A 19,716-nucleotide genomic window follows, 5' to 3' on the forward strand; every position below is an offset into this window, starting at 1 on the left:
GCTTGGAAATATCTTACTTTCACTCATGGAGATCTCTGTTAAGATTTTCTTCACATGTATTTAACAGGTGCTAACTTCTGAGTCCCAGAATTTGAGCAGTGTAATTTGATATCTTATAAATCGACAGGCAGTTGTGGATACTCTGGTTCAATTGTTGAGTTTGTCCTTGCCTCCTAATGACGTCCCCTCTTCTACACGGCGTCCTTCCTCTCTACATGCTTAATTTTATTCTTCTGGCAATTAAGAGGGAGTGGTTTTTTTTTTTTTTTTTTTTTGTGGCATTGGCTTGTTGTTTTTGTTGTTGTTTATTGTTCTGGTGGTGGGTTACTGGTTTTGCTGTATGGTTGTTTTCTTTGCTATTTTATTTGTGTTATCTCATGATTGTCAATAAAAGAAAATAGTTATGCCAAAGGGGAGATTGTTATTTTTTTATTTTGCATGTGAATTTTCTTTTATTGAAATATTAGACCTTTTCCGATTGACTTCGTGTTGGACTGACTAGTTGTTTTTTTTTTTTTTTGGAATGTTCCGGTCACTTACCTTTTTGGTAATCATGCTGGTTTCCTTGTTTGTATCTTCTTTGATATTGTTATAAAAGGAAGTATGAGAATGTTTTCAATTAGGCTTTTGAGGATATGATCGTTGTTTTTTTGTATGACCATTGCTGAAAAAGAAGAAGTATAAAGGTTTGTTGGTTTTACCATGTGTGGGTGAATTCATGAAGATAAACATAGGGGAGCCTAAATATACAAGATCAATCAAGCCGAAGGCTGCAAACTCAAGGGAAGCATGAGCTGTGAGAAGATCTTGAGATAAGTTACATCAGGTTTATGGGTGTCTAAACAAATTGTCTATCTAAGATTTACTGTATTACATGATAGTTGTTCTATTAGTTAAGTAGTTCTTCTTGTAAACCTTCTAAGTACTATTGAACTTCTTTTCAATCTGGGCCTTGTGCCCCCTAGATATAGGTAAAGTTATATCGAACTAGGTTAACATATTGTGTGTTATTTTATTCTATGCTTTTCTTTGTGTTAATACTTTTATCAGTATCATTGTGTCCATCATTGTATATTCAGTTAACTGTTTGTACATTTTTCAAGATATATGTTTTTGGTTAGAAAGTTGGAGGTTCAATTTTCAAGCCTATGTACATGTTTTTTTTAACTTAAATAAAAGAAAACAAAAAGTATCAATTTATAACCCAAACATTTGAGTTATATCAATTAACACTTTGAACTAATGAATAATTGTTTTAATTTAAACTTTTGTTGGTGTATCAATTTATACCATTTATTGTGTTTCGTTTGGATAAACAATATCATGTGTGACTTATATAAAATTTTATCAATTAAACTCTTAAATCATTACCATCAAATTCAATTTGGACTCTCAATTAGGGTTACTTATGAAAATCACCCATACGCCAATTTTAATCTTTTATTTTTTTAATTCAACATTTGAAGAAGTTTATACATATATATTGAATGTTGCATTGATGATTTTAATTTCTAGACTGAATTGTCTCATTTATGACGATCTAGAAGTTTAATTGTAACTATTATAAATCTCACACAATATTTTTTGAACAAAATCTGAAGGAATGTGTATTAGTTCAAGGTTTTAGAGTACAAGATTGATACTTTTCTTTCTTTAGAAAAAAGGAAGGAACCTTTTAAGAAAAAAGAAACATGAAATATTTTCTTTAGTCATCATAGTTTTTGGAGCTTTCTTTTTAAGCCAAACAAACAAGCCAAAGCCATAGCCAAAGCCATCTCTTCTTTTTCTCTTCCTTTACTAGAAGAGTACAACATAAACACTCTCTATCTCAAAAACAAACCTTCCTCTTTTATGTTCATCCTCTTCTTGTTTCTGGGGTTTTTTCTTTTTTGTCTTTGAGCAGCCACACAAGTGCTAAAAAAGTTTCATCTTTTCTTCTGTTGATTTATTTGGGGCTTTTGATAAAAAAACATACAAAACCAAACCCCCTTTATGGTGTAAAATCTTTAATTAGCCTTTTCCTAGGCTAGCTAATTAACCTTCTTCTTCTTTTTTGTGCGTGTTTTTTATTTTGTAATTTGTAAGGTAATTTTGGTGATGATGTCTGGTATTGACTTTTCTGTTTCTTCTAGTTCTATTGGAGAATTTGGTAATAATCAACAACAAAGTTCTCAACTTTATTACCATCATCTTCCTCATAGCCCTAACCCTAATCAAAATCTTGATTCTTCTCTTCCTCCTCCTCTCCCCAAGAAGAAGAGAAATTTGCCAGGAAAACCAGGTCTGTTTTTGTCCCCTCTCTCTCTCTCTCTCACTCTATTTTTTTGATATTTTGATCTTAATTTTCAGCTAATTTACTTCAATTTTTTCAATATACCCATTTGAAAGAATTCATTACCCTGATTTATTGTTTTTAGAAATTAAAATGGGTTGTTTTTAAATATAGAAAAATGAACTAAAATATTTACAAAATATAACAAAATTTTAAAATTATCAATGATAAATGCTAGATAGATATTGATAGAAGTCTATCAGTGTCTTTCTACATCTATCATTGATAGTTCTAAAATTTTACTATATTTTGTAAATATTTTTAACAGTTTTACCATTTGAAATAATTTTCCAATTAAAATAGGAAAATAACTCAAAAATAAACACAAGGATTCTAGATTATAGACCTTGTATTTGGTAATATTAAGCCTATCAACATTACGTTTATCATAGTTTTTTATTACCTACTTTTTAATATTTTTTTAAAAATTAAGCTAAATTTTGAAATCTGAAAAAATAGTTTTTAAAACCTTTAATTTTATTTTTGAAATCTGGATTAGAATTAAAATAATCCGATAATTAAAAAAAAAAAACAAAAAACACAAAGACACCATTAGATAGTCATTTAGGTCCCCTTTGGTAACCATTCCATTTTTTATTTTTAGTTTTTGAAAATTAAACTTATTTCTTTCTATTGCTACTTTTTTTAGTTTTCAAAATTTGGCTTGTTTTTTAAACCATAATAAAATGTAGATAATAAAGAAAGAAATTTGGAGATGAAAATAGTGCTCATAGGTTTAATTTTCAAAAACAAAAAACCAATTGGTTACCAAATGTGACTTTAGTTTTTATTTATTTTTAAAACTTATGTCACTAGGTATTACTTTCACCCATAGATTTTTGTGCTTTGTTATCCACTTTCTATTAATATTTTAAAAAACTAAGTAAGGTTTTATACATATAATATTAAGAAAAAAAAGTAGTTTTAATTTTTGGAATTTAACTTAAAAATTGAGGTGTTTCTCTAACAAAGATAAAAAAAAATGTGGTTATGAAATGGGGCCAGGTGAAGTTTTGATGTGTGTGTTTTTGAATACAGATCCAGATGCTGAGGTAATTGCTTTGTCTCCCAACACTCTAATGGCAACAAATAGATTCATATGTGAAATATGCAATAAAGGGTTCCAAAGGGATCAAAATTTGCAGCTACACAGAAGAGGGCACAATTTGCCATGGAAGCTAAGGCAAAGAAGCAACAAAGAAACAGTGAAAAAGAAAGTGTATATTTGTCCTGAGAAATGTTGTGTTCATCATGATCCAAGCAGAGCCCTTGGGGACTTAACTGGAATTAAGAAACATTTCAGTAGAAAACATGGGGAGAAGAAATGGAAGTGTGAGAAATGTTCAAAGAAATATGCTGTTCAATCTGACTGGAAAGCTCACTCTAAGACTTGTGGTACTAGAGAGTACAAATGTGACTGTGGAACACTCTTTTCCAGGTCTATAATCTCTCTCTCTCCCTATTTTTAATTCCATTTCTTTCTATTACCACTCTCCTTCGCTTATAATGGTCCGTCAAAAAATAGTAAACATTGTTACAAAGAGAGAAGAAGAGGATATGTAGGAAATAGTAAACGCGGTAACAAAGATAATTTTTTAAATGCTTAGTTTTATAAAATCTTGACCTGTTTTGAAAATTTGGCTTTGATATTGGTAACTATTATTTTAAGCATTTTGAAAATCAATTCAAACAAGTAAAGGTTTTTGGTTTGCTTCTTTCTTAAGTAAAAGAGTGGATTTTTGTTTTTTTACAAAATTTCAATAACAAACACAAATTTTTAAAAACTAGAATTTTCTTTTAATTTTAAAAACTTAACTTGGTTCTTGAAAACATTCGTAGAAGATATATAAAATTTTGTGGTGGAAGAAGTGTTTTGTAGGCTTAATTTTTAGAAACTATAAACCAAATAGTTAGCAAATAAGACATTGATTTTTGTTTTTGTTTTTTTATTTTTGAACATTGAACCTATAAACATCACTTTTGTATATTGGTCTCTATATATGTTTGAGGTTTTCAAAAAACATGTTTTTGTTTTTGAAAATTAACTGGAATTCAAATGTTTACGGTCCGTGTGAAAATCATAAGTAAGAAATGTTAGAAAACAAAAAAAATTTTAAAAAACTAAATAGTTACCAAATGAGACTTAATTTATTGGTAAACACATTTTGCCTACTTATAACAATCCCCAATTAAGCTTAATTAATATATTTTTAAACTCTTATGCATATTTTTGATGCATGCAACCTAATTTTTAGTCCTAAATCTAATCTTTTGACTGATTATTCTCTCTTATATTGCCCTAAATTGGGTAGTAATATGTTTCTCACATACATGTCTAATATAATAAATAATTATGAAGTCTTTAATGTTAGTTCATAAGGCATATATTTATGAGTCTAGAGTTAAAAATTTATGGTGACATACTAAATAACTGATAAATGTTTGTTTGTTTTTAACAATTCTAAAACAGGAAAGACAGCTTCATAACTCACAGGGCATTCTGTGATGCATTGGCTGAAGAAAGTGCAAAGTTAATATCATCAGTTACAGCAGCAAATTCAAGGCTTAATTTCATTGCCAATAATAATAATAATAATAATAATAATAATAATTCAATCAACCAATCTCTCTTCAATTCCCAATTACAAGACCATAATTTTGAATCATCTTTCCCACAAATGCCCCCCTCTAATCTCTACCAAATCTCAAACCAAATTTTGAGTTTGAACAACAAAAACAATTCTTCAAAAACAGCCATCATGAACCTCACTCTATCCTCCTCTGCCAACAAACAACAACAACAGGCAGTAGCAGCTTATAACGACTTGCCATCGTTTTGCTCGGCCACGGGCGGTGGCGGTGGCGGAGGAATGTCGGCGACAGCGTTGCTGATGAAAGCGGCGCAATTGGGGTCGACAAAGAGTAATGACTCATTTTCTTCAGGGAGTAATAGTGTGGGAGTTGTTATGAGTTCATCTTCAAATAATGTTTCATTTGAGAGTGGGAATTATTATGGGGGAGAGGGAAATGGGTTGAGGGATTTTTTTGGGAGGAAGAAGGGAGAAGGGAATGATCATCAGTTGATTATTCCATTAATGGAGATGACCAAATTTGCCAACTCTATGAGCTCTGAGATGGGTTTGAGCCCATTCATTGGCAATATAATCTATAAGGAATAATAATAAAGAAAAAAATGTTTGAGATATTTGTTTGGAATTCTATATATTATGGTCAAGAATCAAGATCAAGAGGTCAATTTTGTTATGTAGATAGGAAGATGTTGATATAATTATGAATAATGAAGTGTTGGTAATGAGTATCATTTCCTTTTTAGTTTTATGTTTTTTAAATTTATGATTATTTCTCCTTAATTTTCCAATAATAATAGTTTTCACATTTATTAATTTCTCTGTTTATTTATCTTTGTTTTTTTAGATGTGTTTTAAAAAATAGGCCGAAGTTTTGAAAAAAAATTAAAAAGTTATATATATATAAAAGTCAAAGTGAACATAACTTAATTGGCATACACAAGTTTGAAGTACTAAAAAAGGAGATGAAAATGTAGAAAAGTGATAACAAAACTAAAATAACTTTTATAAACCAAATGGTTATGACACCGAGAATATATATATATTTTGCTATCTTTCAAATTACAGTTTAGTAATATAGATTCAAAATATTTTTGTAATGTCTTTCTATTGTACATTTAACGCTCATTGCAACATTCTCCTAATGAACATCTTTGAAAATAATGAATGATATGCCTTTCAAATTTCCATGTTCTAGATCAAACATATTATAACTCTTTTTAATGTAATATTGTTTTCTTCTTCTCTTAAAAGTGTCCATCTTCTTCCTCTTGCAATAATAACAATGTTTAGAACTTTTGCTACTTATATTTTAGTCATTTATTCTTCCTCTTGCCGTCAGAGTGAGAGAGAAAAATCGTGGTGGAGACATGGATAAAGAGTGGTGTGAAAGGGAAAAATTATGAGTAAAGACGAGGGAGAAAAAAAAAATTCCTTAAGTGACTAGATGATACAAGCAAAAGGTTAAAAAACTTTGTTTTAAAAAAATGAGTCAAATTTCATTTAAATATTAATTTTTAAGGTTATCTGAATAACATTCTTGATGGTTTTAAGATAGAATTCACTTAGGTATAAAAGAAAAAAAGACGCAAAAATCTTATTGAAAGATTTGAAGTTGAATAAAATGTGAGGGATAAGAATGAGAAAGTTACCAAGATCCCCACCAACAATGTCTAGAAGCAAACAAATTGTTGAACAGGCTAAAGGAACAAGCTTACTAAAAATAAATGGGCCGTGCCTATAACAAGCCCAGAAAAATGGTTCAAGCCCATTTAAACTTATTTAGTGGGCCGATTGAAAAACACATGGGCCGTTACCTTACGTCGTTGAATATCTTGGTGACGTGTCGAATTCCGAAGATATAACGAAATTTTCTCACTCGACCGATGTTAAAGTAATTTCCACGTGTAATTCGTCCATTGGAGATAAATACGTGGAATGAATCGTTTGATAATCGAATTTTAATTTAATTAAAAGAAAAGAAAAGAAAAAAAAACTCACGTTTTCGATTTAGGTGAATTAAACTTAAAATCATATTCTGATTCTGGTTCATGAAACTCGAAGAGACAATGCTGGGATTTTCGATTTCGCTATCCGCCATGGAAGCTTCAGCTTGGAGAGGAGTAGCGTTCACGGTGTTTCTTCTCAACTTCGTCCTAGTTTGTCAGCTTCTCCTTCTTCAACCTTTGGTTTCGGCTTCAGGTTCGTTACTATTACTCTCTGATCTATCTTTCTGATATTCCCTGGAAGAATTAAACTAGACGGAGCTTCTAATATTGCAGATTGGTTTGTTACCTTCGATTAGATACCTAGATCCGGTTCTTCAATGTGCGATATTTCTTTTTGTTCTTTATTTGTTCACTGTGTCACGAATTTACGATGACGAGTCTGATGCACAAAGTTTGAAGCTCTTACGACAACTGATGCAATTTTAATTTGGAAATGTTAATTTGCCTTATAGTTTCCCCGGCGTACGTATTCTCTGTTCCCACATTTCTACTGTTGTTTCAAATTTGGTCGGTTGTTAAAGCAATTCTCTAAAATAAGAAAGATTGGCCGCGAAATTTAAATACCACATTCAATCTCTTAATGGTGTAAATTTTGAATTTGGAACCGGAAGGAGCCACTCTGGATTTGAAAGAAGCCGTCTCTTTGGTTTCAAGATAGTACTAAGAGGAGGCTTTGGAACCTCCCTATTGCATCGTCAAATGATGCCCTCCCTTAGTATAGGTCTTTGTGAGGTTTCTAGTTGGATCGTTTGATGCATATAAATCAGTATCTCTGTCTTACTCTACTGATCTCGTGACTTTTCTCTCATTTAATGATGTGAATGCCTTTAGCTCCACTAAATGGTGGAAATAATCATATCCATGATCTAAGAACTCAGCTTTATTACTTAGTAATAGTATTAGGAATGGTTCACTTTGGTATTAACTATACGTGATTACCAAAACTCATCTTTGACCTGTGATGTGAAATTTCTAAGTAAACATAAGATTGCTCCTAGGGGATGTAGCAAATTTGGTTTCTGTATAAGCTGACTGATGCAAGGTTCTCCCTAAGAAATTGGAATCTTCCCTTTTCTTTTCTGCCATCTGGGGTTTCCACTTGTGGTTCTCATTGTCAATTGCATTTTGTAATTGATTGGCTTATATCTCCAGATGGAATACTGGGCAACTCTGCCGAGTTGTTTGAGAAAGTTTCACAAAATGTAAAGGTGAAGCGTTACAGTGAGGCACTCGATGATCTTAATGCCGCTATTGAGATAGACCCAAAACTTTCAGAAGCATACTTTCATCGTGGTTCAATTCTTCGCCAGTTGTGCAGGTTTTCTCCCCTCTTGTTTTTGAAATTCATTGCAAATTATGGCATCAAATTAGAGAAAATATGTAATTTTGGCATTGCAAATTACTATCTTTCTGAATTTTGTGGATTAGAAATTAGAAATTTGGAATTGTCTCTGAACAGGAAATATGCTTTGATTTGTAATATACTTGTTGCCTGCTTATGCTGAGGTGTAAAACTGCCTCCATTACTTTCTACCATCACTTCTCCCTATTGGTTATAATAAATTTTGGTTGTTGTAAAAACTTCCCTCTCAGATATGCTTTAATCTATTTTTCGTTATGAGAAGCATATGATGAGAATGGAAAATATTACGACTGAGAATCGAGAAGATTATTGGTGAAAGTAATGAGAATGGAAAGTATTACAGCTTCTTATAATTTTAGTAGAAAAGAAATTTATATTTACTTGTGCTAAAATAAAAAAGAAGCTATAAATAATGAAAAGTGTAAGACCATAAGAGACATTATCTTGAGGGAAAATGAAAATAAATTAAAGAAAGGATTTGTTTATCTTGGATATAACGGATGGGAAGGAAAGAAAATATAAACTCTAGAAGAGTTTACTTTTTAAACCAATCATGACAAAAAAAAGGGTACATTTTCCCAGAGAGGGTTTGACATACTTCAAACATAAATCATATTTGAGATGGAGAATATTGTAAAGGAAATTTAAGCCATTCTGGCATGTAGAAGACCTTACTCTCGCTCCTACCTTCCATTCTGATTGGCCAATTATATGATTCAGGAACTTTTTGGCTGATGTAGATATAATGAATCTGAGAAGAACTATAAGAAGTATCTTGAGTTAAAACCTGGAAATTCAGTGGGTGAAAAGGAGCTTTCTCAATTGCTTCAGGCTCAGAGTGCTTTAGAAACGGCTCTTAAGCATTTTGATACAGGAGATTACACAAAAGCATTGGAATTTTTGGATAAAGTTGTACTTGTTTTCTCTCCTGCGTGCTCTGAGGTGATACCATCTCTTATCCAATTAGTCTTTTCTGTATTTTTAATCATCCTGAATTTGTACTTATCGAGCATATTGATTTGATGTAGGCCAAATTCCTGAAAATAAAATTGTTGTTGGCAACTAAGGACTATTCTGCTGCTATCCTTCATACTGGATATATTCTTAAAGAAGATGAAAGCAATCTGGATGCGTTATTACTTCGTGGGCGTGCCTACTACTATTTGGCAGATCACGATGTTGCCTCAAGGTTGCTTTCACATTTCCTCTTGTTGAAAGCATTACTTAATAGCGGATGAACATATTTTTATACGTTAACAATTTTTCCAGGCATTTTCAGAAGGGTCTTCGTCTAGATCCAGAGCATGGTGAACTGAAGAAAGCATATTTTGGATTGAAGAATCTATTGAAAAAAACCAGGAGTGTAAGCCCAAACAACATAAAAAAAATCTATTAATTCCCATTTTCTTGTATTTTCTACTTTGGTTGGGAGATGGAAGCTTACAACTAAAGGAATCTCTTTAAACCTTGATAAAGTTTTTAAGTTAATGAAATTGATAATCCTATCTTGTGCTTCATTTTAGTTTATATACTTCATTGACAGGCAGAAGATAATGTCAGCAAGGGTAAGCTGCGTTTAGCAGTGGAGGAATATAATGCAGCCCTTGCATTAGACCCCAACCATCTTGCACACAATGTACATCTTCATCTTGGCTTATGCAAGGTACTGGTCAAGCTTGGTCGTGGAAAGGATGCTGTTGCTAGTTGCAATGAAGCCCTAAACATTGATGGAGACCTTATTGAAGCTTTGGTCCAGGTTTGCCTTTTCTTTTTGGCCCTCGTCTCTCTGGCTCTCCTCCTTTACTGGATTCCATTTTGCCGAAGTGGATGTTGTTGCAATTTAATTAGTGCGTTTATAAAAGCTCCTCTGAGTCACCTTCGCCATGCTTGAGCTGTTATGTTGGGCTATTATTATCATCTATTTCCTTTCATCCAAGACCTTTATTTTTGTGTATTGTTGGAAACCCAAGCAACAGCTAACATCTCTCATCCTAACTTCATTTTAAATCATCTGTTTGTGAATGTCTTGGCAATTGCCATTACATGGTTTAACGTGAGTGACGAAGTTAGTGCATGTGTATAAGATCTTTAATGCTTGGAATTTTCTTTTCCAGAGAGGGGAAGCAAAGCTTTTAACAGAGGATTGGGAAGGTGCTGTTGAGGATCTTAAGTCAGCGGCTCAAAGTTCACCGCAGGTTAGTTATCATTCAGTATTTTCTCCTCAACTCTCGGAACCCTTTCCTTCAGTTCTGCAAGTTGTAGATAGAACTAATTGTAAAAATACTACTTGCATTAATACATCAATTTAGAATTAATCTCATTGTAAGCCTTTGTTTATTGATTAGTCTAGTTGCGATGTTGATTTATGTAACACAAGGACAGATTATGTCTGATTCCTTTTTCTTTAGAAAAATAACCTAAAGTTTATGTTAGATTTAAGAATATGGGAAACGATTGGTAGGACAACTTTAATACCAATACATATTTAATAATAATAATAAAAAATCATAGTATGATGAAATAAAATCGGACAGGTGTTACACTGTTGGTTATCATCAATTTGATCCATGATGTTTGCAGGATATGAATATTAGGGAGGCACTGATGAGGGCTGAAAAGGCTTTAAAGATGAGCAAACGAAAGGACTGGTACAAAATTTTGGGGGTCTCAAAGACTGCTTCTGTCGCTGAGATTAAACGTGCCTATAAGAAGCTTGCTTTACAATGGCACCCTGACAAAAATGTGGAAAATAGAGAAGAAGCAGAAGCCAAGTTCCGAGACATTGCTGCTGCATATGAGGTCTGACAAAAAATATCTAAATGTTATTCTTCTCATCCATTACAAAAGTACCATTGTTCCAACACTTTCTGCTGGAATTGATTACATAATGAATTCTCTCTCTCTCTCAAAAATTGGTCTTTAGGACAGTTAAAAACCAGATACTAATGCAATATGTCTTGCAGGTCCTCGGCAATGAAGAAAAACGTACAAGATTTGATAGAGGGGAAGACATTGAAGACATGGGCATGGGCGGCGGCGGTGGTTTCAATCCTTTCGGTGGTGGTGGACAGCAGTTTACGTTTACTTTCGATGGTGGATTTGGTGGGGGTGGTGGTGGTTTTGGTGGTCATCCTGGTGGGTTTGAGTTCCATTTCTGATTTCAGCATAAAAGCTCTGGTTCCTCTTTTTTCTGATATTTTTACAGTGATTAGAAAACATTTGATTAATAAGGGGGGGAAGGGGATCAAAATATTTATTTGCTGAAAAGTAGAAGTACCTTAGGTTAGAATTACTGATAGAGGCTTTTCTAGTTCAGAAAAATGTTCATTGAGCAAGATTTTGCCGAGGAAATTTGTGAGTTGTAATTGTAATACGTTGGATGTATAAGCTTGCATTTACCATTGCTTAGATTTTGCCACTTAACAAGTTATATGTTAAAGGTAGCTTCTCTGTCTCTCTCTCTCTCTCTCTCTCTGAAGTTGGTAGGTGGTGCTCAAATATGTTTAGTACAGAAGCTTTTCAAGTTTGTTAAGATCTCTTTTCTGATCTAACTTTTTAGGGAATTTCCTTTGGAAGATAGTTAAACGTGTTTGACTTACCAACCTGAATTGAGTTGAGTTGAGTTGGTATAATATATTAACTCATTGTTTCGCTCACCAATTTTAAATGTTGGTAGAGTTGAGTTGGTATATTTTACCAACTCACCCTAACTCTCCATTTTTCCCATATTTTTAATGGCTCCACCTATTGGTCACTCTCATATTTCGAGAACTAACTCTGGACTCCGACGATCACCTCTGATGAAAATTCCGAGTTCCGACAATCTTTGCGCAACCAACTCTGACAACCAATTCTGACTATCGACAACCACCTCTGGTGATCCAACTCCAATGACCATCTTTGCGCTACCACTTTCGACGACCAATTGGCTTTGATAACAAATTTTGATGACCAACTTCGATAACCACATTTGTAGACTCCGACAACTACCTTCGACAACAAATTTTGATGAAAATCACCTTTGAGCGAGCAACTCCGATGATCAACTTGATACTTCAACAACCACCTTCGACGACAAACTCTGACAAGCAACTCTAATACCACCTTTATGCGACTAACTTTGGGCTCCGATAGTCACCTGCGACTATAATCTTCAGCGAAAATCATCTTCGATCATCAACTTTGACGACCATTTTCGTCCGATCAACTTTGGGATTCGAAAATCACCTCCGATGACAAACTTCGACAACTAACTCTCATACACCTTAATGTGCCTATTTCAGGCTCCGACAACCACCTCTGACTACAAACTCCAACAAAAATCATCTTCGAAAATCAACTTCGACAACCACTTTTGACTGTTAAAGTATGTTACAGGTTGTTGGTTATATAAAAAAAATATTATTTTGTCTACATTAAATACACTATTTATATGTAATAAATCCACATATCAAATGAGTATTAAGAATATTTAGACAAAAAGTATGTATGTAGTTAAGAAGTATGTAACATATAACAAAAAAATAAAATTATAAAATGAAAATTTTTTCCTAGAACATTTTCCAGCAAGAATTAGAATACACATGTGTTATTTGATGATCCTGATGACATTAAAAATTCATGACATAGTAAAAATATAGAGAAACAATAAGAAGAAGAAGAAAAAGAAGAAGATAATGAAATTCATGGAGAAAAATTAGTTAGAATCAAAGGTTTTTGATTTCGCTCTAGTTTCTCATTTTATTTAACCATATTTCTATAAGAAATATAAAGGAAGGAAGAAAGAAAGAAACATTTTAAAAACTAAAAGAAAAAAATTGCAATACATATTTTATTCAAACAAAGATAGGTAGAATTATTGAATAAAAAAGTTTCAAAACAAAAATAGTAATCATAAAAGCATATTATTTAGAATTAAAAAAACTGTATTAGATACCTAGACATATGAACTCAACTCTACATTCCAAACACAGATATATGAACTCAGACCAAAACACAGACATATGAACTCAGACCAAAACACAGACATATGAATTTAGACCAAATAACTCTGCACCCCAAATGCAGATATATGAACTTCACAGACATATGAACTCCAGATATCTTATCTCAACTCAGTGTCCCAAACAATCCCTAAGATATATCTTATCTCAAAAGTGAGAAATAGGTGAGGGTATCATTGAACTCCCTTTTGCTACTGAAAATGCAAAGAAGGGTTACCTTGCCTTCTATGCTTGAAAATGAAAGAAAATGGGTAAATGGTCTCCTTGTCTTATCCTTCTGGAAAGAATTTGGTTTTCTCTGTGCTTTCCTTCCTTATCAAGTCAGTTCTCTTCCATTAATGTCTATTGCACACAGTGATATAAAACTTTTTTTTTTTTTTTAAATTGTTTCTTTATTTAAATGTTAACAGGTAGAAGTACGAGGATTTAAACTTATGACGTTAATAAACCCACATATAGAGAACGAGAAAGTGAGCCAAAGTCAACACTTATAGGAAATCTTGGTTATCTAGACCTATTTTTTTGTAGCCGAAAATCTTGGTTTAGTGTTACCTAATCAAGTTTTCAATAATCCAACTTAAAAAAAATAATAAAATAAAAGATAACCTCTCACAACTTGCAAAAGATGTAGAGATCCCACAAGAATGACAATAATACAAACAACAAAATAAAAAACATAACTATTATTGCGAAGGAACATTGGCTTATTCTATTATGGACAAACCCTATCTGAACACAACGTATTAGTTAATCTATATTAAAAGTTGGTACTTTTAACCTTTGAAAGAATGGAAAAACATAATAAAAAAAAAACAAAACAAATAAATAGCCATCAATAACGCGGGAACATTTCATTTGAATTAAGAGAATGAAAACAAAAATTAAATTCAAAGTTTCATTACAAAACTGAAAAATACAATCAACAAAGATAAAATGAAGACATTACCAAGATAATTATTCTTCAAATTCATTTCCAACTCCAAAGTGGCAAAAAAAAAAAAAAAAAAAAAAAAAAAAAAAATTCACATCCATCAAATCCCCTAACCCAAAAAGTAAATCCTCATTGCTGCAAAGCAAATGCCACCACAAATCCAACAACCGCCCCAAACGCCGCCGCAAATCGGTAATTCAAAGCCGCAGCAGCGCCGGAGTCGTCACTAGAAGTGTCCTTCGAAGCACCAGCAGGAGCATCAGAACCCGATACCGCTTTCACCGGCTTAGAAGGCGCCGGCGCCGGCGCCGCCACAGTTCCAAAAAGATCAACCGGAAGAAGAACTTTATCGACTTGGTAAACAGCCAATTGGCCGTCGGTGTAAATAGTGTTGGAGACGACGGCGTCATCGACGCCGGTGGTTAAATTGACCTGAGAGCCAGAAGTGGTGACATTCAACGGATACTGGCCGGCGTTGCTGTTGCCGGCCTGAGTACGAAGTGGGTTACTAACAGTTTGAAATTGGGACATGGAAATGAAAGTTGGGAGGACATGGAATTGAATCAATTGAACTTTTTGCTGATCGGAGAGGGAATTGAGAGTGCCGGGTTTGAGATTTGAGAAGGCATTATCAGGGGGAGCGAAAACGGTGAGGCCTTGGCCTTGGTTGGAGTTATTGAGCTGATTGTTGATTTGATCGCTCTGTTGGGTGCTTTTGAGGAGCTTAATGAAGGTTGAGAATTGGCCGCCCTTTTCGAGGATTCCAGTGATGTTGGTCGGACCGGAGGGGCCAGGTGGCTGAGTAGATTGAGCTGAAATCGATTGGCAAAATAGGAGGAAAATGAGGAAGAAGGAGATGGGAAAGAGGTTGTTGATCATGATGAATGAACTTTATGAAATGAAAACAGAGGAGTTCTAATGTTGGGATTGCTCTGTTTTTGAGGCATTGGAGATGGGATTTATAAGCAGGAGAAAACAGGGGAATTGGTTTGGTGAAATGGGGATTTTCAAGATGAAAAGTGATATGGGTATTGTATTATTATTATTATTTCAAATTTTTGGTGAGAGGAAAGAGATGGGGTTTTGCTTCAAGAAGCAGGAAAAACAGAGTATATGGAGAGTGAAGGATGAGGGTTTTGTTTTGTGGATTTGGGTTTGGGTTTGGTGGGGATTGAAAAATATTCGGTTTTGCTTCTTAAAAGGGACAACTTTTTAGGAATCTTGAGATTGAAGTTTTTTAAAGAATGGGAATGGAAATGAGAGATCTTTTAGTATAGGGGATGGTTTTGCTTCTTAAATAGTTTGGGGTTGTTTTTGTGAGTTGCTTTTACAGTTGACAGTTCATTTTTGGAACCAAAATTTTGGATACCTTAAGGAAGGTTTTAATTTCCTTATTATTATTATTTTTTATATCAAGAACATTGAGGAAAGTAAGGTTTATTTTCCCATATGAATTATGGGTGTTTTTTTTTTGGGGTTAAATTACATAAATAAAAAAAAAAACTCTTAAATCTTGCTATTTGTCTCAAAAAGACCGGTATGAATGTTTCAAAACTAATCTTAGAGTGAAAATAATATGTACAAAATTGACGAAAAGTGAAATTTAGAATGATGTGACAGTAACTTGGAACAAAAATGAGATTCAAACACTATCACATATTCCGACCCATTTCATGTCTTAATTTTCGTTCAAAATTTGAAGAGATTTACACATTGTTTTGAAATATTAATGAAAACTTTGAAATATGAGTAATTTTGTCTTGTAAATTAACATTTTTTTTCTTTCTAATATTAGTTCAAGTAGGAGGATAGAATCAAGGATCTCACTAATGCTAACCTAAGAAATTCTAACAATGGGTTATGCTAATATTATTTGTAGCAATTATAGGTTATGCATATATTAAATGATTGATTTTGGTAAATTATGTTGTAAATGAAATGATTGTTCAATTTATTTAGGGTTTTGGGGGTTGGTGATGAAGATAAGAGGAAATAAAAAGGTAGCATAAAGTAGGGTCTCAAAGAGAAAAGAAGATATTAATTTTGAAGCAAAGGGAAACTCATAATTGTGTTGATCATGTAAAAGAATGTGTATGTTTTGTCTAAGTTGCAATCATCAAATGACATGAAAGATATAGAACAGCCAAAACAAGTTAAAGAGAGAATCAACCCATTAATTGTATATATAGTAAAGAGTAATTTCACAGCAAGACAATAAGCTATTACACATATCTCTTAAGAAACCAAAATAAGTATTTTGATGGATGGAGTAAAAAAATGTTAAACATGAATTCAAATTTGTTGTTTGAGAATGGAACTTAATTAAACACATAATGTAACATTACCAATATTTCAAGTTCCTATCATCGTCCTGTCTTGTCTCTTTGTGTCTTGATTGACTTGTGTTGATGTTTCCTTTCTTTTATTTGGGATTTTCATATTGTTTTTTGTTTTGAGTTCACTAATGGACTCATGGGTGTTTGTAGAACAAGTTCATTTAGTTCTAGCCTCTGCTTTCTTCCCCCGAAAAAATAGCAATTTATACTAGAAGTGCACAGTTCGATTTGGTCATATTTTTGATAAAAACATAGACTTAACTATCCTAATTTGGTTCGATTTGGTTTTAGTTGAATAACGACAATTCAGTTCAAAAATTCATTTGAAAAATTATAGTGTGTGACTTGTAATTGTATCAATTAAACTATTGAACATTTATAAATGAACAAATTTAGACTCTAATTGTCTAAATATGTATGAGTGATAAGAATGAGAATAGATATGATGTAAGTGCAAGCATACACTGTCAATAAGTAGTAAACTTGGAGCACTCCAAGTATCGTATCCCAAGAGACTATTTATGCAATTTGATTGTTCTAAGAAAGAGATTTTCGATATAAACCAAGTGGTAACCAATAACATGAGTGAGTTTGGGTAATATGCAAAATATTAAAATAAACAGTAGATGGAAGCAGAGATTTACTATCAAGTTTCAACTAGAAGGGAATTATGCCTTGAGCTATATGGTCACATCATATCTAGATAGTGGATCAACATGGCTAGAAAACTTATCCTATTCGGTCTTGTGTCAAGTTCTTTTAGAAGCTCTAAGCAGCTAATTCCTATATTTCTATGTTTAGTTGAATCTTAGATTATTTTCAATTTCCTTATACTATGGTTTATCTTATTTCTAAAGCTATGTGATAGTCTTATTTCTAGGCTCTTAGTCCCATATTCTTTTGTGAAATCAATTTATATTTTAACCATCTCAGCATTAAGACTCTACTAGCATATTAAATTAAGTGATCAGTTTAACATAACAAGATAACAATGAACTTAACAATAAAAATGTAAATATCACGACAACATGATGCATGTGCATAAATTCAAGCCATAAGGACTTAGGGTATCCACATGATTGAGTCCCTTAGAAACTTAGCCCGTAATTAGATAAGAATGAATAAGCTCCATTAAATTCAATGCCATGAATTACAATATAGGAAAATGATGGAATAATAGTAAAGTGGAAATAAAAATAACAAAGAACAAAATAATAAAATCGTAAACAAGGGCTTTAAATGAAGTCAATAAACTAAGCTACTCTCTAAGATGGATTCAATCCTTTCTCAAGGTGAATCTCAGTGTACAACTTGTTCTCACAGGTAGGGTTGGTGATAATATTGAAATTGTGCTATCTTGTCTCATTTAATTTGGGATTGTTCTAGGATTTTATGTGTTTATTTGATTGTTTTGTAAGTTTAGAGCACATTAAGGGTTAGTGACGGAAAAAATCTAAAAGGGGCTAAAACGGACTTAAATTGCATCAACTGGGAAGAAAGAATGAAGAATTACGATTTTGTCATTACTTGCATGGTGTCGCGGTGCTTTATGGCACTATGCTCGATGCTGAAAAGGCAGAATGTTCAGTTTTTGTGCAAAGCACACAACGCCATGGCACTCCTAAGTCGCGTTTGTGCAAATTTTTGTTAGCACCGCAACGTTGTATCCTAACATCGCGGTGCCATCTCGATTTTGTAAATAGTTCTTTTCGCCGCCTAGGCCAAAGCTCTTCGATTTCCACATATTGGAACATGATTTCTCTCTACTTTTTGTTCCTTTTTGTTCAGTTTACATATCAACACAAATCTTTGGTGTTCATGATGAATATCATGGGCTAAGGTAATCGTTTCTAGCTTGGTTTTTTAGGAGTTTTCCCAATTTTCATGTATTTGTAAGATTTCGAACCGTATTCCATATTGTACTGCTGTTTAATTCTATTCTTATTTAGATTTTGATCGTATCATGGTACGATTGAGGATTTTATGATCATTGCTTTGATTAATATTTGATTCATGACACTTGATTATATATTAATGCTAGGATGCGATAGATTAGGTTAGCTTACAAATCGAATTAGATGAGTATCGTTCTAACCAACTTAGAATTGAGCCAAACGAATACTTAATTAGCCACTTGAAAGTTGAATATTCCACTTATTGTTTCCTAGATCTTAATGCAATTAGGACAATTTGAATTTGCATGCTTTTCATTTTTTCAAATTAGACTAACTAGTTGTTTAAAACAATTTAATTAACTTTTCTAATTGTATTGGTTAGGTGTAAGCCATTAATTAATTTGGTAATGAGAATTCGATGATCAAATATTTTGAATAGGAAAAATTCTATTGCAATCCAAGCTAGGCTTTCTCATATAATTTGTTAAACCTTTGATTTGTGCTTTTTTTTATTTTTTTTATTTTTTTTAATTTTTGTTAATGTTGTTTAAATTTCCTTGCACCAAAACAAATTGCATACCCCCTCATCAGTTACCCTAGGGTTGTAAATTGTTTGATTGAGAAATCAACAGTTCCCTGTGTTTGACCCCTATTACCACTACTATTTTTTAGTGTATACAGTTAAATTATTTGGAATGAAATTGGGTGATGACCTTCGTTTTTCAAATTGGCGCCATTGCCAAGGAGCCAAGAAAATTTTCTTTTAAAGGGTTTACAGTTCTTTGTTTGTTCTTAAATTTTTCTTTATTTGTATGACCTGCTCCTCCTAAGGTCGAAATTATTTGTTATATTTTGTAGAGCTTGGCAAGGAGGAGAGGAGACGAAGGAGAGAAGCTAGAGAACGAAGAGCTTTGGAAGAACAAATCCATGCAGAAGGCACTGAAGAAGAAGAGAATTTAGAAGAGAAAATAGAACAAGAAGAGGCAATGGTGCAGCCTGAGGAGCGCACACTGAGGGACCTCTCGGCCTTAGATCTAAATCTTTATATGAGTACTGGGAAAGATCTAAATGCCTCTGTCTTGGTTTTCTTAACCATCAGATATCAGACCATTTCCTCATCCATTACTTTTATTAGAGACTGCTTTAGTAGAAAAAAAATAATCGATGCAGCTGCAGGTGGTGCACTGGTTAATAAGACCCCCTATGAAGCCAAGGCGTTGATTTCATAACAACGAGACCGCATTACTCAACCATACACA

General features: G+C 33.0%; 3 protein-coding genes across 3 annotated transcripts; 2 read left to right on the forward strand and 1 right to left on the reverse strand.

Annotated features, from left to right (window-relative positions):
* The first annotated feature begins 1,758 nt into the window (after window positions 1-1,758).
* LOC120074217 (zinc finger protein BALDIBIS-like) lies at window positions 1,759-5,600 on the forward strand. The gene is made up of 3 exons (XM_039027271.1): window positions 1,759-2,281; window positions 3,371-3,770; window positions 4,803-5,600. Exons 1-3 carry the CDS (start codon window positions 2,098-2,100, stop codon window positions 5,509-5,511), a joined length of 1,293 nt encoding a protein of 430 aa, XP_038883199.1. The 5' UTR covers window positions 1,759-2,097; the 3' UTR covers window positions 5,512-5,600.
* A 1,321-nt stretch (window positions 5,601-6,921) lies between these two features.
* LOC120074600 (dnaJ protein P58IPK homolog) lies at window positions 6,922-11,735 on the forward strand. Its single transcript, XM_039027766.1, has 9 exons — window positions 6,922-7,122; window positions 8,082-8,247; window positions 9,033-9,234; window positions 9,321-9,481; window positions 9,562-9,655; window positions 9,836-10,048; window positions 10,407-10,487; window positions 10,873-11,091; window positions 11,256-11,735. The coding sequence occupies exons 1-9, from the start codon at window positions 6,972-6,974 to the stop codon at window positions 11,448-11,450; spliced, it is 1,482 nt and encodes a 493-aa protein (XP_038883694.1). The 5' UTR covers window positions 6,922-6,971; the 3' UTR covers window positions 11,451-11,735.
* A 2,394-nt stretch (window positions 11,736-14,129) lies between these two features.
* Window positions 14,130-15,368, reverse strand: LOC120074103 (fasciclin-like arabinogalactan protein 11). The gene has a single exon (XM_039027114.1). It carries the CDS (start codon window positions 15,103-15,105, stop codon window positions 14,356-14,358), a length of 750 nt encoding a protein of 249 aa, XP_038883042.1. The 5' UTR covers window positions 15,106-15,368; the 3' UTR covers window positions 14,130-14,355.
* Window positions 15,369-19,716: the final 4,348 nt, after the last annotated feature.

The sequence above is a fragment of the Benincasa hispida genome, chromosome 3 (genome assembly GCF_009727055.1).
Source record: "Benincasa hispida cultivar B227 chromosome 3, ASM972705v1, whole genome shotgun sequence".
NCBI classification, from domain to species: Eukaryota; Viridiplantae; Streptophyta; class Magnoliopsida; order Cucurbitales; family Cucurbitaceae; genus Benincasa; species Benincasa hispida.

Bases quoted from the DNA above. Each gene is read 5' to 3' on its own strand.
- LOC120074103 (XM_039027114.1), bottom strand. From the start codon at position 15,105: ATGATCAACAACCTCTTTCCCATCTCCTTCTTCCTCATTTTCCTCCTA.
- LOC120074217 (XM_039027271.1), top strand. From the start codon at position 2,098: ATGATGTCTGGTATTGACTTTTCTGTTTCTTCTAGTTCTATTGGAGAA. The intron at 2,282-3,370 runs GTCTGTTTTTGT...TTTTGAATACAG, and splicing joins AAATTTGCCAGGAAAACCAG to ATCCAGATGCTGAGGTAATT. The intron at 3,771-4,802 runs GTCTATAATCTC...ATTCTAAAACAG, and splicing joins TGTGGAACACTCTTTTCCAG to GAAAGACAGCTTCATAACTC.
- LOC120074600 (XM_039027766.1), top strand. From the start codon at position 6,972: ATGAAACTCGAAGAGACAATGCTGGGATTTTCGATTTCGCTATCCGCC. The intron at 7,123-8,081 runs GTTCGTTACTAT...TTATATCTCCAG, and splicing joins ACCTTTGGTTTCGGCTTCAG to ATGGAATACTGGGCAACTCT. The intron at 9,235-9,320 runs GTGATACCATCT...GATTTGATGTAG, and splicing joins TCTCTCCTGCGTGCTCTGAG to GCCAAATTCCTGAAAATAAA.